The 22,851-nt window shown below is 33.3% G+C and overlaps 2 protein-coding genes across 2 annotated transcripts; one reads left to right on the forward strand and one right to left on the reverse strand.

Moving 5' to 3' along the window:
• Positions 1 to 501: 501 nt before the first annotated feature.
• Positions 502 to 9,254, forward strand: LOC132280762 (PI-PLC X domain-containing protein At5g67130). The gene is made up of 9 exons (XM_059782490.1): positions 502 to 935; positions 1,055 to 1,177; positions 1,295 to 1,432; positions 1,587 to 1,685; positions 1,791 to 2,094; positions 2,199 to 2,422; positions 2,501 to 2,587; positions 4,064 to 4,523; positions 8,979 to 9,254. Exons 1-8 carry the CDS (start codon positions 804 to 806, stop codon positions 4,241 to 4,243), a joined length of 1,287 nt encoding a protein of 428 aa, XP_059638473.1. The 5' UTR covers positions 502 to 803; the 3' UTR covers positions 4,244 to 4,523; positions 8,979 to 9,254.
• Positions 9,255 to 9,810: 556 nt separating this feature from the next.
• LOC132280763 (F-box protein At5g67140) lies at positions 9,811 to 14,166 on the reverse strand. The gene is made up of 5 exons (XM_059782491.1): positions 13,881 to 14,166; positions 13,593 to 13,739; positions 12,586 to 12,721; positions 10,644 to 10,742; positions 9,811 to 10,268 (listed from the first exon to the last, which is right to left on the reverse strand). The coding sequence occupies exons 1-5, from the start codon at positions 13,976 to 13,978 to the stop codon at positions 10,053 to 10,055; spliced, it is 696 nt and encodes a 231-aa protein (XP_059638474.1). The 5' UTR covers positions 13,979 to 14,166; the 3' UTR covers positions 9,811 to 10,052.
• Between the last annotated feature and the right edge of the window lie 8,685 nt (positions 14,167 to 22,851).

Genomic DNA, 22,851 nt, shown 5'->3' on the forward strand with positions numbered 1-22,851 from the left:
TTGTAATTAGTAATTTTATTTATGATTGAACGGATAAAATGAGTAAAAATAAAAAATAAAATAATATACAGTACTGTGTTATTATTTTTTAGCGCCGTTCATGTTGTGTTTGTGTCTTTATTTTTTAAATTTTAACATTGCACCCGATTAGGGAATGATTACTTCCAGAAGCCAAATGAACCATGCTTTTCAAGTCTGCATTGGGCAAAATGTACATTCAAATTAGAAGACTGACGAAGACCACCAAACCAAGTCTCATACAATGGCATGCGTTGCGGTGTTGCATTTTGTACCCTTAATCACCATGCAACTGCACACAAGCAGTGCATGACAGTATAATTCGCTGAACAGAAGCACCTACCCCACCACGTGAATAGCAATTGAAAAGTGATTTGCGAACAAAGATGGGCTTAAAACAAAGTTTAAAAGACACCAACAATTTTTAAATTAATATTAATATTAATATTAGTATAAAATGTATGCGTGCTATTTTTGCCCAGCCGAAAACTTTGATGCCTCCAAGGCTGTTTTACATGTATGATCGTGCTAGACAATCTTCAAACCTGCGTCGTCGACGTTGTCCCCATGAAAGATTTGCTTTGACAGTGTCACAGTGACACAGATTAATTAGAAAATAAAAATAAATAAATAAAGTTGATAAAGCCCGCGATTGCAACACAAAATTGGCACCCTCTCTCTCTCATCTGCACTTTTGCTTTCTCTCTCTCTCTACCTGACACTGCTTTGATTCAAGTCCTCCCTACCCCTGTCCCTTTATCTGCATCCCAATTCTCTCAAGTACCATGTTGGCTTTTTTCTCGGAGTCCCCAATGAGCAGATGCAGAGCTTCTGTTCGTGGTTGCCTCTTCAATTTATTTCTCATCTTAGCAGTGTTCGTCATCACTTCCACTGCCTGCTCTAATGGAGATTGTCAGGTTCATCTTTCCCTCATTCTCTCTCTTTATATATATGTGTGTGTTTATATTATATATATAGATCCGTATAATTTCAGTTTTCATCTTTGCAATTGAGCTGAATTTCAAGAATTACGCAGCTTCTAGACCCATGTTCTGCAGCCACCGACTGTGGCCCTGGTCTCTACTGTGGTAACTGTCCGGAAATGGGTAAGACTCAGCCCATCTGCACTAGAGGCCAAGCTACTGTTCCCACTTCAATTGTGAGCTTTTTCACCCTTTTTGTTTTCTTTTCCTTGAAAATTTGTTGTTATATTGTCTGTTCCAAGCCAATTCTGGTGATGGGTGTGTTTTGTTTTTGTGCAATTGGTGATGGTCAGATTAATGGGTTGCCCTTCAACAAGTACACGTGGCTCGTGACCCATAATTCTTTTTCAATTGTTGATGCCCCCTTGTTAACGGGTGCTCAGAGAATTACATTCTACAACCAAGAAGACTCTGTAACTAATCAATTGAGAGTAAGTTCTTTTTTTCTTCCTACCTAAATTCTATTGTCCATTGACATGTCTATGCATATACATAGGGATAAGCTAACTCCCCCACCTTCAAGGGTAGGATTAATGTGTGTATTCATTTCTAATATGGTATTTGTGCTTTATGGATTTTGTTTAGAATGGAGTGAGGGGACTGATGTTGGATATGTACGACTTCGAGAATGATATCTGGCTCTGCCATTCATTTCGTGGACAGTGTTACAACTTCACCGCCTTTGTAATTTATAATCCCCATTTCATCAAATTAGTGTCCATAATATTTTCCTTTTCAGTTACAATTATGTAAAATGGTGTTGTGTTGTTCGCGTTCAAATGTTTGCAGCAACCTGCAATTAACACTTTGAAGGAAGTGGAGGCATTCTTAAGCGGAAACCCTTCACAGATTGTAACAATTATAATTGAAGACTATGTACATGCCCCAAAAGGATTGACAAAAGTGTTTACTGATGCTGGGTTAGACAAATACTGGTTTCCTGTTTCCAAAATGCCGAAGAAGGGTCAGGATTGGCCCACTCTGACTGATATGGTCCAACAAAACCACCGATTACTGGTTTTTACTTCTGATGCTTCAAAGGAAGCTAATGAAGGAATTGCTTACCAGTGGAAGTATTTGGTGGAAAATGAGTGTAAGTGCTATAAAAATGTTATTTATTTATTTTTATTTTTTTTTGTGAATTTAATTTTTACTTGCTTTGTCAAATAGCAATCTTTTCAATCTAATTTGTTTCAGCGGGAGATCCTGGGTTGGTACAAGGCTCTTGCCCAAAAAGGAAGGAGTCAGGACCACTCAATTCAAAAAAGGCTTCACTCTTCTTCCAGAATTACTTTCCAACAATGCCAGTCCAAGCTGAAGCTTGCAAAGAGCATTCAGCTTCACTTGTTGATATGGTTGGCACCTGTTACAGGGCTGCAGGGAATGTGATGCCCAATTTTTTGGCAGTAAACTTCTACATGGTATTGAAATTTAGGGTGTAGAAATGAGAGATTTATGACTATGGTTTTAGTTAAGCATTCTAACTAGAAATTATGCAGAGGAGTGACGGAGGAGGTGCTTTTGATGCTGTGGATAGAATGAATGGCCAGACATTGTGTGGGTGTACTACTGTCACTGCTTGCCAGGTTTGTCCATTTATCCTAATAGTCGGTGCTTTGAATCTTTGATTATGCATGTCAATCTGGTTGTTTATCAACTCTTTTTCAGTCTAAGCTTGTTTCATGATTTTTTTATTCACGGTTGATGGATTAAACATCTTTTCTTGGAGACCATCTTTGTTTAAATTGCAAAATATACAGCTGACTTTTGACTTCTTGAAATCTTCAATTGTTTTACTTATTTGTCCAAATTTCACCAGAATTTTCACTTATTGGTCCTGCTACAACAAACGCAACGAACCTAAGATAAAACCAAGAATCACAACAGAAATAAACATGCCACACACAAAGAACACAGATTTAGCGTGGTTCGGCAAAGCCTACATCCGTGGTGGAGATCAAACGAAAGTTTTCATTTTGTGAATAATATGAGATTACAAGTTTTAGCCCTCACTCTCTTTCCCTGCAATTTTCAGTGCCTCTTTGATGTTGCACTCCAAGCCTTAAATGCCCATTATATATCGGGATACAAGAGAATACTAATTAGGATCCACGACCCACAAGCAAAAAATGGGGTCAAATTTTTGGTGGGCTTGGGCCCACACAAAGTTCATCCAATGGGTCGCAATGCGACCCGGCACCAAATTCGGGCCACAACATCACAGGTCCAAATATCTCCTGCCACTCTCAAAAGGGGGAGGTCCAAATCTCAGATAGGGTGCAGGTCTGTTTCTTACTTATTACAAAGGAAACAAAAATGGAAGCGCAAACAATCAATTTTAATCTGTTCTTTTACTGAGCTTCCAAATTTATGCCTAAATTTTCAGGATATTACATTGAATAAAGTCAGAAGTTGCAAGTAGTCACAAAACTTTAGAATTATGCTTTTCCATTTTCTCTACTCCCACCCAAGAGAAACTTGAGTGTCAATATGGATTGATGAGGAATGTCATTTGACTCATTTCATTCTGGTCTTATAAATTTTTGCAAATTGATTCTGCTTACAACTTTAATCTTGATTAAAGAATCAAAATTATAAAATTTAAAGTAATTTATTGAATCTGATATAATTTTCTGCAAAACATGGATTACCATGATTTTCTAAGGATTTTTTTCTAATAAATCCCAAATAGGAAGTGTCAAGAAATTTAGAGAATGTGGGACATAATTATGATATTCCTTATTTTTTTTCTTTTTTTCTTTTTTGGTTCCGCTGCCGGGGTAATTCTGATATTCCTTAATTTTGTGTTAGCTCTACAAAACCTTGATATGACATGCCACAGAACAGAATTTGATTAAACTTTACTTCATGACCCATATAATGTTCTTTATTTTGTTGACAGCGTAATTTAGATATTCTTTTAGGTGATGAAATGGATAGTATAGAATCAGTTTAAATTCTTGTAGTTTACTTGGTGCAAAATATCTTTCCATATTCTTGAGGTTGACTTCTTTACATATAAAGTTGATAGTAAATACCATGTCTGTTGGAGGGTTGCGCAGGCTGGAGCACCTTTTGGAGTTTGCAAAAACATTGTTGCGTCTAATAGCACTCCACCAACCAACGCTGCTGGAAGTTTTTCTGGATCCGTGCAGTTATCAGGATCTGCCTCAACAGTTCATCTTCCAAATATCTTGGTTTTCTGCTTGTTTCATTTTGCATTGGTGTTATTTCTATTATAACTAAATTAGATAACTAATGGAGGTAGTCAGTTTATGGGCTACGTCCTTGGGAGTGCACTTCTAGTTTGTTAGTACGTAAATTTTGAAGTCAGAGTAGGTATACTGCAGCTTTCTTCAAAGCCTGGAAGGTTAAGGAATGCTAGTGAGACTTATTAAATTTGATTGGAAAGGGGAGAACCATTTATAGTTCTTGTGTTGATGCAAAAGAATGAGGAGCTGCACAAGAATTTGAGGTGGAGACTAGCCAATGGAGACTAAGAAAAGCTGACATGTGGTTCAGGTACGTTTTATGTGAATTTATGCTGATACTTGGATCCTGCAATGTGCTTGAAATTGACATTTTATCATTTCTTTTGCCGTTTTGTGAAACATATCCCACTTGATTTTGTTTTGTATTATTTCCTTTCATTTGTTTGCTATGATGGGGCTTGGTTTCTTAGGTTGCATGGATTCTGGTTCTCGCCTAAGCTTAGAGTAACTATTTCTTTTGGTCATGTTTGGGGGCTTAATGAAGATGTTTAATCTCTGATTTGCATATTTATGGACTGTTTTATGTTACTTTGTATATATCATTATACGCTATCTATTTATCTATTGTTTTGTGCCGTGCCCTTTATGTATGAGAAATGTATTGAAAATAGAATGTCTTATCTTTGTAATTATGGTACTGAGTGGATATAGTTGAGATGTTGACTGGGATTTGCTGGTGATCATTTGGTGTCTGGAAGATTAAGCTGTAGACTCAATCCTCTAACATTTTATATTAATAGGCAATAAAACATAGTAGTGGTCGTTGCTTGATGCAATTGGAAAGTTCCCCTTACAAGTGCAAAGACAAGGGTTAGAGTCTCGGAATAGCCACTTTGTGCAAAATTATATCAAAAGTTGGGTTTTTCTCTAGTCTTTTCCTCCTAGGACTGTTCTTAAGCTAGACATACATGGGTAATGAACTTTTTTAGGCAATAAAAGATAGTAAATGCATAATAAAGCACTATGAGAAAAATGAGAAACTTAGTAAGTACCGAATGTGAATTATAAAAATTAAATGGTAATTGGTCAAAAGTCAGGAGAAGCACGCAGAAATTTTCAACTTTCAAATGATGTTGATGGAATTGGGGGGGAGGGGGAGATTAGCTTAATTTCTTTTGCTTTGGAGAACAAAATGAAAGACAATATTCATACAAAAAAATGAAAGAAAAAAAAAATGGAGAAGAGGTGCATAAAAATACATTTCCAATGTTTGCCACACTTTTGGGGTGTTCAGTGAAAAATGTTCTAGATAGACCTAACTTTTAGTGTTAGTTTGCACAAACTGACTACTTTGAGACTCAACACCACTTCCTCATGCTTGTTAGCTCGAGCTTTTTCTGTTGCACCAAGTGATCACCCCTGTCCATACATGCAGATACAAGTGCAAAAGTTCTTGTTGCCCCTTTCTATCTCATTTTATTTCACCATCTATCAACCGAAGGTCATTTTAGTATTTCCATTGGTTTTTCACTTATGAATTGTCCAAATTACTCATGCCACTATCTCGTTATTGGAAATCATGCAAGGAAAATGATATTTCATGATAATTCAAACAGCTACTGCATCATTAGCCACAAGATCCACTCCCACAAAATTTGATTTGTATTTGGAAGGAATAGTTGGACTTACTGAGACAACTGGAAATGAGAAGCACTGATAACAACTAACAAGAGATGAGAAGCATGCGCATAGCAAATACCCAAGACTACACTAGCCACAAGAAGCGTGTTTATCTCTATATTTCGTAAAGTAATGTAATAGGGTTAGAAGCTTGTGCAATATACAACATAAATATATGTTCCATCTATTTTCTTAATACCACTTATTAAGAAAATATTAAAATCAGGTACCTGCCAACTTTCTAGGCGGAACCCAAGAGATCTACTAGGGTTGTCACTAAGATGGAGGTCTAGAGAGGGCCGCACTTTCAGCTTGTAAGTTTCCAAGGGTGTGACAGGTGCCTACTTTATTTAATGTCTAGGTGATAGTTTCTCAAGTCTGCTGGAAGCTGGATCACCTTGTAACCCAAGGATACTTGGTGACTGACTATAAAACATGAAGGTGCTTTTATTGGGCTTGTTTATGAGCATTGAACATGTTGGAAATTCACTTTGGTATCCACCAGTGTGTGTGTGTTATGCATAGGAAACTTGATTGAAAGATGATAAAGCATGTGATTAGTTGCCAATATGCCTTTTGAGTTGTTAGATCCTTGACATGCTTGGAAAGGCTGTTCGGTGAGAGCTCTTGTATTCAACATGCGTCAATCATTGTCAAATGCTGAGCTTTGAATTCACTCTATATGCCTTTTACTCAAATTAGGTATTGACAACTTAAATACATCTACTAGTCTGGCGTAGCATCCCATGGAGGGTAACATCTTCTGTGTGGATTATGTGTTCGAGGCTTTCTGCTACATTGATTCCATTAGCTTTCCTTTTGGCCACCATATTCATACTTTATAGCCAACTTCGACACACAAGTTGTTTATTTGACGTGCCACCATGTCTCAAATCATGTCTTTGTTTTATTATCATTACAAGCAACTACAGATGCTCCCCTTGCCTTTATTGTCTGATCTAATCCCTTGAGTAGTTCTTAAGTGCAACTGTCACATCTCTGTTTTATTATCTATTGAGCTACTTCAGGATGTTCATCTCTGTTTTATTATCTATCGAGCTACTCCAGGAAATTATTGCCCAACCTATCACTGCAAAACTTTACATGTCATGGTTTGTGCAGTACCCTGAATGCACATTTCACCACAGCCCTAAAATTTGTACTATGTAATACCTGTCACATTTTACTGAAAACTGTACAAGATATCTGTTCCATCCCCCCATGTTTACCATATGAATGGATGAGCGCAAAAACACATAATAACAAATATATTCTCAAATCTTTAACAATGAATTAGTACTCTCAAATCCTTATTAATGAATTAGTGAGTTGAAACATGTGATGCTAATATCATTGTCTTTGTCATTTTTTGCCCTCTAGCCAAATTTGTGATATTCATTAGGAAGCAATACTAATTCTTCTTGATGCTTCCGAAGGCAATGGCAAAGTTCTACTCTTGGTAGATCTGATTTGATGGGATATTGCTTTGTGTCTCAAGTATGTCATCACTTCACTTTCCAGGTCAAATCTGGATAATTTATACCCTGGTCCTTGTTTTCTTATAGGGTCCTCTGTTTCTGTACCTTGGCCGGTTTCTGTAACTCCAAATGTAGTTCAGTGGTTCAGCTTAATCATGCTGCTACTAGATAAAGCTCACCTTCATTTACTTTAATATACTGTTCCTGGAAATCAAAGAAGTGTCTACAACATTCATCATTTTGTATGGAAAAAAGTTTGTTGCTTTAGGAATTCTCTATTTCTTTCGTGTGTATGATTCATAATGCAAACAATCTAGAGGTTTGCTATGTGTTCAGTCCACACCTTTTAGCACCCTGCATTGGCACAATCCAAAACTAGGTAATATCATTTTCTTTTCCTGTATGAGATACCTTAAATCTGTTTGGGCAAGCTACGAAATTTCAACTCTTATGTATTTCCTTATAATCAACATCAGCATCCTTACCTTTATCCCATATGGATGGGGTTGGCCACATGAATTCTTGTTTTCATTCTTTCGTATTATACACCACGTCTTCTCTTAAATTTAATTTTTTGAAATCATTTTAAATTACTTCATCCCATGTAAGCTTTGGTCAGCAGCCTCTTTATCACTTGCCTTCTAGGCAAACAACTCTTTGTCTTTTAAAAGATGCATGATTGTATTTCCTTGTAATCCAACTCTTTATTTATTTCCTTCTAAGTTACCAATCACTGTTTTTATTCTCAAAAAAATCACTTGGTTTTTGTTTCATTTTCCGTGTTGTTTATGGTGTAAAGTTGAGTTTGTTTATTTTCAACCAATTATTTCTTTTCTTTTCCCCCTTGCTGCTCCATTGCCGGAACTTAACTTTTAGATAGGCTTCAACCCCTTCAAGGCGCCCTTTTTTTTTTCTTTTTCTTTTTTCTTTTTACAGTCTTTCTCAGTTTGCACACCATTGCTAATTGTCATTGATGAAAGAGAACAACTTTTTCATGTAAACAATTAACCTCTTTTGGAGAAATCCATAATAATGTGACAGCAGCTCTTGAAGAAGGAAGATTTTATACCTTGGAAATTTGCATTATATAGCTCGTATAACTCTTTAGCTCTTTTGAAGTTGTTTTTTCATATTATTGTAGAGTTCATCACGACAAAATTAGCTCATTTGTTTTGGCCGCGTGTCAATCTGTAAATTAAACCTTTTAGGGATTAAAAAGATGCTCTGAAGCTTGTTTGAGTTGATAACCTCTATTGATTTTGTATCTCTAAAAAGAGGTTCTCTATGGTTAGATTACCGTCCTCCTTTTTGCTAGCAATACAATAGTTCTGTATTTTTATCGCCTCCAGGAGCCACTCCACTTTCGAGAATGCATAATATAGCCCTTGCTGCTTCTTATTCGTGTCATACTAATGAACTTAGAAGTGTGGTTGTTTGGAGTCCTCTTTCCTGATTTATTAGAGAATTAGTTTAGTACAGTTGTATTGAGTTTATAAATAAAAATTGGGGTTTATATTTATACACATGCTAACTTCTTATCCAAAAACCTGCAACAGTAATTCTTCTTATCTGATCATTTCTCTTGATTGGTGTTTGCATTTTCTCAGGTTATGGGGCGATTGAAATGTAGCAGCAGGTAGAATTAGGATAAGGCACAACATAGCATATTTAGAGGTGCTCCCACTATTATTATATAGTTTTTACTGTTGTATTTTTATTCTAACATTTTAAAGCACCAGGATTGCTTTGTTACAAAAAAAAAAAATTGTCTTTTATGATCTGTAGCATCTCAGTGTTGTAGAAACTAGAAACTATTTTAAAAGAGATTTTTTTTGGTGTTGTGTTTGGGGAAATGAAATATAGGTTGTATTTCATTTTGTGTAGATTTGGAAACTATCAAGTATAATGTTAAGCTTTTTTCTTGAAATGAAAGCTTGCTTTGTAAATAAGCTGATGACGAATCACTTATAGAAACTTTAATTGTTTGCATTCAGCAAATTCTGACGAAAAGCATCAATTTAACACCGAATCTTTGCAATTGGCAAACTTTAATTTCTCTTTAATGATTTTTTAATACTATAAGAGGTTTTTATACATTTTAAAATCCACTTTTCCCTATAATATCCAACTATGGCACTGGTTCTCCTCGTCTGAAATATTGCATGTACAAACTGTACTAAAAAAATTCACAAAGTTTTCATCCTAATTTTTCAATTTCCAATGAATAATTTGTTGAAATTCAATAACAATTTAGAGTAACATTATAACCAAAAATCCCCTGATAAACCAAATTCTCGAGGCACTAACCCCCATCTAATTACTCGCATATGGGCTAAAAGAATAAAAATCACTCATCCTACCCTAGCCAATAACACACAGCAGTGTTGATCAACATGAACCGAAAGGTTGATCAGAATGAACCAAGCTCAGATCCAATGGTAAGGAATAAGGATAAATGAATTTAACCATGTGTAAGCATTGTTCACAACGAAGAATTCCATATTCACATCAGATGTAGGAGTTCGAAGGTACCCCCCACCTGCAGTTTATTGGATTGATAAATACAAAGAGAAACAATTTGTGCACTACAGAGCGTTTGTAGAAGCACCCACAACTGTGACACCCATACAAAATACACCACAGAGAAATCCTTTCGATATTTAACAACAGTCCTTCAGGTTTTATCCAACGATGGGCCACATATTAATCCTTCCAATATTTAGCAGCAGTCCTTCAGGCTTTATCTGAAGAGCTGGACTAACAGAGAGCAAACCGATAAAGAAGTTTAAAGGAACCCTCATACCCCATGCATTGATTGACTCAAGTTTGCGACATTTATTTACAAGAATGAGAAGTCCACTCTCAGTAACATGACGGCAGCTCCACAGGACAATAGTCTGAAAAAGAACAGTAGATTCATTTACAATTACAATACATACCGTATTCCATTAGAAAGGAAATGTCATTAACATATATCTTTATCATAATAGATCTTGATAAAAACAAATGATGAGTGATTTGAGTGGGACACATTTTCTTGGTCAAGATCAGTTCATGCTAAAAACCTGGTGTTATAGTTGCATTTGGTAGGGAGGAATATGGGCGTAAAAATTACTGCCCCAAATGAAACCTAGACACGAAACCTTTTCAATATAAACCTTGCAGTCTAGAAAAGCCGTCATACCCCATGCATTGATCTACGCAATTTGCAACATTTTATTTACAGGAATGAAAAGTATCTATCATGAGAGAATGAATAAAGATAAAATCACCTTCAAATTTGGGCAGCTATTTGCAATAGCAAACAAAGATTCATCTGTTATAAAGGTACCACCAATATTCAGGTGTTGCAAGGAAGTAGCTCTTGAAATCTGTTGAAAATAATTGAATCAACTGAGAAAAGCAAAGCATTTTTTTCTTTAACATGTCAAATTTTTAAGTTAACATGTCTGATACACATAATATTCACTAATAACTCATTCAAATGGAACCACATAATAAATTTCTGGACAAAAATAAACCCAATAAGGATCTTGAGTTACAGTATCATAGCCTGCCCTTTGAACGACGAGGAGGAATTGAGATAAAAAAACAAATCAATAGTTATAATAATAATAAACATTAACCTACCAGATAAAGCCCTACTGTAGCGGCAAGCATGCAACAGGTATCGGAAATAAACTCATAAAATTAAATCTTCCGTTGGGCATTATAAAAAGAGGTCCTGTACCCAAAAAAGTTCCTAACTGTCTAAGAGAAAACCTTTGCATTCCATGGCACAAGTTGCATGCTAGAGCTACCATGACAGTAAAGTGAAAAAATTCTCCAAGTCAGTAACTCATACTCTCTCCTAAGAAACAATTGCCTGTATGAATCCTTACGGGCTTAACAAAAATACAGAACACCTCAAGCAATCTAGATTAGCAAAGAGCTTCTGATGATCCTTCCTACAGATTTTTCAAACTTGGTTATCATGTCTAATTGTTGAGTATTATTGTTCCTTCATTTCCTTGCTAATCTCAATTGGTGCAGTGGTCTTTGGATCATGTTAGGGGGTCCTCTATGCAGGGTAAATTATTTCAATATCTCATGCCTACTGTCATATGGCCTGTTTGGAGGCAGAGGAATGAAGCTTTGCATGAAGGGTATAGAAAAACTGCTCAAGAGGATGTTGTGTCTCGTTTATGGGAGTGTCTGCAGCTTCTAGGCTTATCCTTGCAGGACTTTCTTGCTCTTGATTTTATTGCTTGAAGTTTCAGTTAGTGGCTCTTGGTAATTTCTTCCTTTCTTGCTTTGTTTTGGCTATCTATTGGAAGTGGTTCTACTCCATAGTGGCCTTGTACATGGGGGTATCAGGTATGCCCCCCCTTAGTCCTTGTACTCTTTCGAGTTCTCTTTTTTATACAAAGAAAACCAATTCGGGAAAGAGGGAAAAAAAAAAAACACACACACACACACACACTTGGTTTCTATGTCTAATTGTTAAGCAAGCAAATTTGTCATACCAGGGCTTTTTTAGACCAAAGGCTAACATCTCTAGTTCCTAAACTCTCACCAATTTTAGTCTTGTCACTTGGTGATTGAAACTTCAGTTTATTCTTTTGAGCTTCAATTTATTCTCTTGACCGACATATTGAATTGTATCAAATCATGAGAAAAGTTATAATTACTCTTTCTTAAAGAATTTTCTGTTCTCCAAATGAATGATTTTCCAATAAACGTCTTTAAATTTAATCACAAAGAACAAACTAAAGGTAACTTAATTGTTGCAAAGAACACAAATAGGACAGACAAATCTATACACTGTTTAACTTTTTTCCCTCTAATGTGAATCAGCTCACTAACAGATTAACTACAATATAGATATTCTTCCTGGAAGATATATATAAGTGTGTGTGTGTGTGTGTGTAATGAATTAACATTGATGTCAAATCCAGATAATGATACAATTCAGAAAATCTTCAGCTCTGCCTTCAAAACGTTCAAAGCGTCCTTAAAGAAGACAGAAGATTCATAATATTGTAAAACACTTATTTTATGCAAGTATGTTGTTTAAGAAATACATTTATCAAGTATATACAAAATGTTACTCGATTTCATAAGTAAACAATATTGGAAACAGACAACTGATCTCTCTATAGAAAAACTGGTAAAACACATGTAGCTCCAAAACAAGTACTACGTATGTCTTTTCACAGGAGAGAGATGACATACCAGTTGAACAACACCTTCGTCTGTGATCCCTGTCATACCCCACAGCGATATTGAGGTTAGGTTGCTGACACATTTTGCTGAAGATATTTGGTACAGTCCATTGTCTGTTATCTGGCAACCCCAACGGCTCCTTGAACTGAAAAGCAATAGGACATATGAAGAACCAAAAATTAATGAATCAAAGCAGTAAATCTTGAATTCTTGAAACAGATACATTACTAAACAAATTTGGATTCTCAGTATAATGCAGAAGGACATTGAAGAACTACCTACAGCTAGTTTCAAGCAAATAGTTTTTATGTTATAAACCCAAAAAAAAAAAAAAAAAGAGGGATCAATACAATTTTCATGAGACTGTCATTTCTGTTTTAACTATGAATATGTTATTCCAGAAAGAACAGCAATCATCAACACAAGGTGAATGCAGTGGCATTCCATAAAAAAATCTGTGAGATTATGGCACACAATCAAATGTGGCAACAGCTCCAATTTCCATTAACGGTGTCGTTATGCTCTCATAACTCTGCGTAAATGTCAATGAAGCCCCTCCATTTCCATGGCATGGTGACATTAGCCCCTGTTTAACTGGTTTACATAAACATTTTTTCAAAAGTTCAAGCAACCGCATACACACCACAATATTGTGCCCTAGCAGGCCTCCAACACTGGAAAATCATGCCATCTCGGCGGCTACTGTCCATTAGTTAGATCACATATATATTGGTAAGCACATTAAATTCTTTTTCTTTTTTCAATTAAGAAACTCATAAACTCTACAACCCACCCAAAACAGTGCGATCATTAATTTGTCTCCCTGATAGTCAATTTTTTTTTATTTTATCCTGCCCTAATAGTTTATTATAATCCATTCAAATTCCTAAATGACCACAAAAACATACGCACACATATAAAGATGAAATATATGAAATAATATAGTAGACAAATTCACCGATCATCAAAATACAAATGCATACAGACAAAAGAGACGGAGAGGGAGAAAAGTGTACATGTCGAGCTCCTTGAGACTGTAGGCGTGAAGAACAAGGCGAGTGGTGGAATCATCGTCCATTATCCAACCAGCAAAGCTCAGTCTCTCTCTCCGACCCAGCGATTGCTTCACTCCTTTCCTCCATTTCCTGCATACGCTGCTAGCCCTGTATATTACCGCACACACATACATACATAAATACGTGTATATATTTACATAATCATGGGGAGAGAATAGGTCAACCAAAAAAAGATGAGCTCAAAGTGATAGAATTCAAAAAGATTACGAGAATCAGATGATAACTTACTGAGCCAAATCTTTGAAGCAAGTGATGATAGCAAATATGTGGGCGAGGACGTCGATAGGTAGGCGGTCAATCTCGGCCTCTTCGGCCCCTCCTCTCATGCCTGCCTTTCTCTCACTAGCTTTGGAAACAGAAATTGGGGGAAAGTTTAGATAGAGAAAGGGAGAGTAGTAAATGAGACGAAGAAGTCACCTTCTCCTACGTTTTCAGTTTTAATTGAGAGTTCCGTAGAAAGTCCTCTACTCATGGCGCTTTCGAGCCAGGCGGGACAAAAGTATATAGATTCATATACATTTATATAATGTATATATAGATTCTCTTTAAACAAACCCAGTGAGAGAGATGGAGAGAGGATGTGGTCATAATTTCGTCACGATTTTTGAAGGTCAAATCGAGAATCTTGTTAATAATTTCTCTCTTATTTCTGAATTTTCTGTGTGAATTACTCGCATCTGAATAGGATTGCTGCTCTACGCCAAAGAATAGGGTCCCACTTCCTTTGGCATTGCTTGTGTAATTTGTTAGCACATATACTTTCCTATATTCAACTTCAACGGACATAAAAATAAAAAATAAAAATAAAAACACTTTAACGGACATACTTTAGAGATAAAAAACATACAAATTATAGTACAATCTTTTGAAATAAACACTTTAAAGATAAATAAATAAACACTTTAACCAATTTCCCAAAAATAAGAACTTTAACGTCAAATTTAGTGATTACACTCTATTCGGAGAAATCTCTTATCTTTTTCAGAGCACTAGAATGTCCACCTACATAGAAAATGATCCTTATTTTACGTTAGGACTATTCATTCTACACTCAACTTTGTCAAATTTTAAATGTTAAAATTTATTCTCCTCGTTTCAATATAAGTGTCACTTCTGGGGAGTAATAATTTTTGAAGGGACATGTGGGACCATGTATTATCTAAAAAATTATTATATTGCCCTTTTAAGTTTTAAATATTGAAGTTTGAAACTTAAACGCAAAGGACATTTTTAGAATGATGTGAAATATATTGTTTGAAAAAGGAAAATGGACACTTATCTTAGGACGGACAAAAAAGAAAAATATGATACTTATTTTGGGACGGAAGGAATACTAATTTTGGAGTAAAGTTGGAACCTAAGCGATTATATCTAGGATCAAACATAACCCATTTTCGGTTAATATGGATCGTCTACCTAACTACATTAAATTGAGAGTGCAGTATGCTATATCTTCTTTTAACTACATTAAATTGAGAGTGCAGTATGCTATATCTTCTTTTAACATGGCTTATCAAACCACTAAACATATGATCATTAAGCATCATCACATGATAAACCTACCCAATGATCACATAAAACAGAGAGATTGAGATCAATTATAAATCCTTCTTAATATAAAATTGTTGTGCCATGTTTTGAAATGAGCCTAATTAAACATTTATTACGTGCCTAATGAGGATGTTTATGATCAAATTGCACTTGTAAATTCTACAAAACTTCCTTAAATTATAAAATAAAAATAAAAAAAAAAAAATTGGATATTATCCACTTGTACTCAGGATAACATAAACATTATCCACTTCTTTTAACATGGCCTATCAAACCACTAAACATATGATCATTAAGCATCATCACATGATAAACCTACCCAATGATCACATAAAACAGAGAGATTGAGATCAATTATAAATCCTTCTTAATATAAAATTGTTGTGCCATGTTTTGAAATGAGCCTAATTAAACATTTATTACGTGCCTAATGAGGATGTTTATGATCAAATTGCACTTGTAAATTCTACAAAACTTCCTTAAATTATAAAATAAAAAAAATAAAAAAATTGGATATTATCCACTTGTACTCAGGATAACATAAATATATTTTTTTATAATTCAGGATGGTTTTTGGACCAATTTTAAGGGTAATTCAGTAATTTTAAGATGCATCAAACAGCCACTTAACTGTTTATAAACTTTTAGGCATGTTCGGTTCAGTATTTTGATAACAGAACTAAAAAAACTGAAAACTGAATAAAAATCTGTTTGGTTGAAAGTTTCTAATAATTGTTTTATAAAAACTTGGTTAACGGTTTGTTTTCATAAAACTATATATATATATATATATATATATATATATATATATATAATTTGAAAACAGCTTTTTGTTTCTGAGTTTTTAAAAACTGCATTTTAAGTGACTAATCAAACAAGTCCTTAGTAATTTAGAGAACAAAATTTTATTTCAAGGGAAACTTACATACTTTTTATAGTTCATAACTCGGGAGGCGACAAAGTAATTAATCTGCAAACAACTTAATTAAAAGGATATATAAATTGGGACACAAAATGAAAAATATATTGAAATTTTCCATTTTTGCAAATTCCCCTTTATACTATTAACTTTACAATAAACCCTTCTGAACTTTCAATAACAGAGTGACAAGTTTTCATGCCACTCTAATATTATCGGTAATACATAAGATATACCACATATCTCTTCTATTAATGTGTTTCTATTAATTATTGTCACAAATATGAGAATTGAAACCTTTCATTTTTCAACGGCGAAGACGGAGAGTGGAGGCCAAAGAAGATGATGACTGTGAGGTTTAGAAAAGGATGAATGGCAAAAAGAGGTTGGTGGGTCTCTAAAAATTTTTATTTTTCCGGTCAACAAAAAGAGGTTGGTGGGTCTCTAAAAAGAGCGAAAGAAATATAGAGATTCAAATGGTTGTAACAGGTTAATCCATTTAAAATGAATCTAATCCATTTTTAATTTTTTAGAGCACTTGTTGACATTTCATTTCATTGGGCCTCATTCGCTGTAGTAAGAAGTTTCTATTGATATGGCCTAAGCAAGTATTATCCTTTTTGCACGACACCCTTTACACTAGTAAACTTACAATAAACCTCCCTTTGAACTCTCAATGTTAAACTCTGACAAGTTTTTGCGTGACACCAATAGATTTGTCAGTAATAGATAAGATGTATTATATTTCTCCTATTATTGTATTTCTATTAATTATTGTCAGTGCTACATCAGTTGATAACAAAAATTGATTAGCAGGTTTATATTTTTTTTAAAAAAAGAATAGTGTTAATATTCTCGTTTTTATGTGATTCACGAATGAACCAATGACATTTTGAATCTACAAAGTATAGGCAAAGAAAAATATGGTAATATTATTAATAATTAATTAAAAGTACAAGGAGTTTTTATCCAATTTAAATTAATTTTAAAAAGAGTTTTTATTTTTTTTTTTTCAAAAAATCCTTTACAAGAGTTTTTATAAAACTCTATTTTGAGTTCCTATCCAATTTTTTCATTTTTAAAAAGAGTAAAACTCTATCACATATTACCTATTCAAATAAAAAAAAATTAAAATTTATATTTTTTTTATTTTTTTCAAAAAAGGTATAAAAAAAGTTATCATCAAACAGTAGCTCACCCAGTATCCGAAGTTTTAATTTATTTTCTTTAAAAACATAACGATCAAACATAATTTTCTATAATAATAATTATAATAATTCAGCTTTCTTTCTTAAATTACCTCTTTCTCAATAATTTAATTTTTTGTTTTATAATATATTTTAATTCTTAAATTTCTATCATATATTTATATATTTTTAAAAGAGTTTATATCACATATTACTTTGTCTTAATTTAACTATTTCTCCATAATTTACCTCTTTAAAAGAGTTTCATTTATTTATTTTTCATATTTTATGATTTACCTTTTTCTTAAAGAGTTTCTATCACATATTTGAACTCTTTAGATATAACCATCAAAACATAAATTTCTATAATAATAATTATAACAATTTACCTTTCTTTCTTAACTAACCTCTTTCTCAATAATTTACCTTTTTATTTTATAATGTATTTCAACTTTTTAGTCTTTTTGTTTTTCCCCATTTCTAATTCTCTTGAGTTTCAATCATATATTTATTTATTTTTTAAAAATATTTTTTATCACATATTACCTTTTCTTAATTTACCTTTTAAAAATATTTTCTATTTACTTATTTTACTTAATTAAAAGAGAAAAAAGGGAGTGAACTTGAACCACAAATGCAATTAATTCAATTAAAATTTATGTTTCAGAATTCTTACTAATAACTTTTAGACTCTAACAAATCAACTTCTTTTAATTTAAAATTTTGGATTGAATTACATTACATGGTTGATGACTATTTAATAATTTTTTCAAATTTGTTCTCTTACATTTATCTTAGCCCTTTTTCAATGTGTGTGTGTGAACAGTAAGATAACATATATCTATATAGACCATTACCGAACTTCAATTTTTAAATTTTATTTTTTTTAGATAAATTATTAATTTCAAAATTATATTTTTATTTCAATTTTCTTTTTAAAATTATAATTAAATTATATTAATATTGATTGTTATTCACGTGCATAGTATGTGCATTGCACGTGTATTGCACTTGAAACTTTTATCATTTAAAAATAAATAAAAAATTATTGACAAAATAGTTTTACTTATATTTGAGAGCAATAAGACTATAAAAGAATATCTCACACGCTAGAAGCTGCAAAATAAATGAACAAAACGCTTTTTAACGGTCAAATTAGAAGCCTAATTACATACAATGAGAGAAGTGAGATCATCAATGAGGAAGATTACAAATAATAAATACTATGTTAGAAGCTGGATTACTATAATTCTAGTGGCGATTTTATTAAGACTACTTGGATTTTATTCTTAATGCAATGTTCTCTAGATCACATACTACACTATTAAGACTATTTATGAATATAAAGTAAAATAAAGTATTGTATTTGAAGTAAATATTTTACCAACTAATGTGAGTTAAGACTATTTATATGTAGAAAAGAAAATTATATTTTTTAAAATAAATATTTTATCAATTAATTAATTTGAGTTAAACATAATTAATGAAAATTAAAAAGAAAAATTATGTAAATCCCATATAAAAATATTAGTTGTTTATATTTGTATTTATGGCCAGAATTGACCAAAGTATGTGCACCCCACAAATCTACTCATATATATAATATAAATAAATAAGCACAACACTGAATTAAATGACTAAAAACAATATAAAAATGTTTAAGAGTCCTTAATATTACTTACCAATAAATATATATTTATATTTATGATTACTTTCTAATATATTTATAAGATGGGATAAGACAAGAAGAATGTTAATGACCCGAAAAATATTTCACATTTTTGTGTCTCTAATTTATTATTCTCCCAACATTATATATACACACAAATATTGAAGTGTTTCTATATATGGTAGCACAAAACTAACAAATTTTTCATTTTTTAATATATATATATAACCTAAGCACTTTCAAAACGTCTTCCCAAACTCTCACAATTTTATTAATTGATTTGGCTTTTAACAAAACTGACGCAGTCTAATTGCACTTTTTCTTTTTTTTTTTCTTTGTCATTATTTGATAATACTATATCAATACATAACTTTATTAAACTATGTATACGTACTACATTTCTTTTATGTTTAAATTACATTTCCACGCATAATTTTTTATTATAATTTATTATTAGTAATGATTGTTTTAGGTCAATCAAGTATGTTCGAATCTTAATTTCTAGATAGCGTTTCTAATAAAAAAAATATATGTTTTATTGACAATAAATCCACACACCCCATTTGTTGCCCCACCACGATTCAAATGGGACGGATTTAGTGGGCCCTAAATGGAGTGGAGGCAGATATGATAATAAAAATTAAAACCAATATCGGGTTCAGGGCGAGGTCGGATTTAGTGTTTAACCTATAACCTCGAACCCAATTATGTATATGTGTGTGTGTGTATGTGTTTGTGTTTGTGTTTGTAATTTTTTTTTTTTTTTTTCATTTTCATGTTAGAGGTATTTATTTGTTCATTGTTTATATTTTTGCATCTCTCAATGAGGTATTGTTGATTTTTATTTTCTGCTTCAATTTTCACTTTTGATTTTATTAATAGGCCATTCACCTCTATTTATTTACCATAATTTAATTTTTTGTACTAAATTAAATGGGGGATGTGGGGTAGATATCTATCCCATAAAGGCGGAGATGGTATACAAATTATAAACCCGTCCGGAGTAGGGCGGAGTTGGTATAGATGATTTTCCAATGAGATGAAGTAGGGTTTAGTCAACTCCGTCCCAAACCCACCCCATTGCCATCCCGAGAGATACCATTGATCACAATATATACATTGAAAATTCTCGTTTTTGGCATCTTATTTTATGGTGTATGTTATTTGCGAATAGTATTATTTTAATGGGTTAACTTCAGTTACACACCCTGAGGTATGGCCTAACTTCAAGGAGACCCCCCCCCCCCCCCCCACTTTTGCAAAATTTCAGTCAGACCCCCTGTCAGACATTGTCGGCTGGCAAAAAATAATAAGTGAATGAAATGACTAAATTACCTTTTTGTCGTTTTCCTCTTTACACTTAACCAAACCAAAGTTTGTATAACTTTAACCCAATTTTGCTTTATCTTGTGAACCAAACACCTTGTAATCACAGTAGCTAAACACTTCAATCCACTTTACTTCGTTAACCCAAACTTAGGTTTTGGAAATTCATTTTGTCGACTAACCCTAGATAGACAGGTAGAGAGAAGAGATAACAGAGAGATATAACACCCTAGGTTCGTATGTGAAAACATCGATTTTGGTTGATACGTACACCAAATACGCTTGATTAAACAACATATCTGCAGATAGTTGAAGGTTCGAAGGGGAAACATTTGTTTGATTTGAAGCTATTGAGAAAAAATTGCGATTTAGAGGTATTGATTTTGTCTTTCTAAAAATTGATTTTGGTTTTAGTTGATAGGGGGTTTCGGGTTTGGAAAAATGGGTTTCTTTTCGACTGTTTCTTTGTTCGATTGTTTTGGTTTGGGGGTTTAGGGTTTGTTAAATTTATATCTGTAATTTAGGATCTTGATTTGGGGGTTTAGGATTAGTTTTTGAGTTTCTTTGTTGGGTTTGTTGAATTGTTCGATTGTATGTAAATTTAGAATCTTGATTTTTTTTCAATTTGTCTGTAAATTGTTCGATTTTGGGGTTTAATTTGAAAATGCATGAATTTGTTTAATTTATGTTAAAATGTCTATAATTTGAAAATGTATGAATTTGTTCAATTTGTCTGTAATTTCTTTGTTTCAATTGGCCAGTGCCTTATTTATGCCATTTATTTTTATATTTCTTGTTATTTGAATTATTGACAGTGATGTGAGATATTTATCATAATTTTCATGTGCACTACAAGTCAAAATGTAGAACTATTAATCATGTAGACCCTGATAAGTATGGTTTGTATGATTTTCTGGAAGACATAAGTAGAGCTGTTCTTGAGGATTATCCTGGGGGTTTGGGGTTTACTTATTCTATATACTGTGATGTTCCTGGTTCTTATTCTAAGATGTTGGTTGAGAATGAAGCTGATTTGTTGGATATGTTATACTTAAATAGTGAAAAAATGAACATTAATGTGTATGTTGAGGTAGAAGAAGTTGAACCTTTAAATATATCAACTGATATAGATGACCCTAATGAGGATATGGATTATGGAGTGGATGTTGAAAATAGTGAGGAAGGGGAAGAAGATAGTGATGAGGAAGTGGGTGATGAAAACAATGAGGAAGAGGATAGTGGTGTGGAGAAAGATGATGTGTATGATTTTAGGAAAGAGAATCAAGATTGGATGGCAGAAGGTGATACTGATTGTGTTGAAACTGACAGTGATAGCTCAGATGGTGAGTATGTAGGGTTTCAAGACAATGATGAAGACTACAATGTGGATTGTGAGGATGGCCTGTCAGATTATGAGTCAAATGATGAAGCATATGCTGATTCAAGTGTAGAGATTGGTGTGAAATATCCAAAGAGAAATAGATCAAAGAGCAAGGATTGGGATAAAAATATTAAAGGGAAGGAATATATAAAGGTTAAAGGACAACCTATAAAACTAGAACAATATTTATTGTTTGAAAATGTGAAACATTTTAGAGAGGTGTTGACAGATTATACAATCCAAGAAGGGTTTCAAATTAGAAAGACCAAAAATGAGAGTTCAAGGGTAACTTGTGTTTGCAAAGCCAAAGGTTGTCTATGGAGGATCCATGCCTCCCCACTGTCTTATAAGACTTATATGATAAAAACATACAATGACAATCATTCTTGTGTGAGGGGTGATAAAAATCCATTAGCCAATTCTACATGGATTGTAAAGAAATTTTTTAAGAAACTCAAACAAAACCCACAAATGACAGTTGAAAGTCTGAGAACTGCACTGCATGAAAAATATGGCATTGGGGCAAAGAAACAACAATGTTATAGGGCAAAAAGAAAGGCATTGGATGTGTTTGAGGGTAACCATGGGAAGTCATACAGTTTGCTGCCCTCCAATAGGAATGAAATTAGGAGGACAAACCCTGACAGTTTGGTCACACTGGATTATTATAATGCTGAATTCAATAGAGTGAATAGATTCAGAAGGATTTTCATTGCTTTTGATGCTTTGAGGTCTGGATTTATAAAAGGCTGCAGGCCATTCATTGGGTTAGATGGCTGTTTTTTAAAGGGTCCACATGGTCGAGTGCTTTTGTCAGCTGTGACCTTGGATGGCAATAATGGTCTATTCCCCATTGCCTATGCTGTAGTAGAAAGTGAAGGGAATGAGACATGGACTTTTTTCTTAGATAATTTGAAGGACATTCTTGGTGCAAATGCACATGCTAGACATTGGACAATTATGTCTGATATGTAAAAGGTATAATTTTTTTCTTTAACTGTTCATTATTACATAGTTCATTATTAAATTGTTCATAATTACTTTTAATTTATTTTATTTTGCATTTCAGGGTATTAAGGTTGCAATTTCTAACTTATTTCTTGAGGTAAGCCATATGATTTGTTGTAGGTACTTGTTTAACAGTTTTAAGAAGGATAATCCTGGGT

This window comes from Cornus florida, unplaced genomic scaffold, assembly GCF_030987335.1.
Source record: "Cornus florida cultivar Cherokee Brave unplaced genomic scaffold, ASM3098733v1 CherokeeBrave_3.0.0_Hap2_Chr11, whole genome shotgun sequence".
Lineage (NCBI taxonomy): Eukaryota > Viridiplantae > Streptophyta > Magnoliopsida > Cornales > Cornaceae > Cornus > Cornus florida.

Excerpts from the sequence above, each read along its gene's own strand:
- LOC132280762 (XM_059782490.1), top strand. The coding sequence starts at position 804 with ATGTTGGCTTTTTTCTCGGAGTCCCCAATGAGCAGATGCAGAGCTTCT. Across the intron at positions 936-1,054 it reads GCTCTAATGGAGATTGTCAG|CTTCTAGACCCATGTTCTGC; the intron begins GTTCATCTTTCC and ends AGAATTACGCAG. Across the intron at positions 2,588-4,063 it reads CTACTGTCACTGCTTGCCAG|GCTGGAGCACCTTTTGGAGT; the intron begins GTTTGTCCATTT and ends AGGGTTGCGCAG.
- LOC132280763 (XM_059782491.1), bottom strand. The coding sequence starts at position 13,978 with ATGAGAGGAGGGGCCGAAGAGGCCGAGATTGACCGCCTACCTATCGAC. Across the intron at positions 13,740-13,880 it reads TGCTTCAAAGATTTGGCTCA|GGCTAGCAGCGTATGCAGGA; the intron begins GTAAGTTATCAT and ends GGTAATATACAG. Across the intron at positions 10,743-12,585 it reads ACGAAGGTGTTGTTCAACTG|ATTTCAAGAGCTACTTCCTT; the intron begins GTATGTCATCTC and ends TATTTTCAACAG.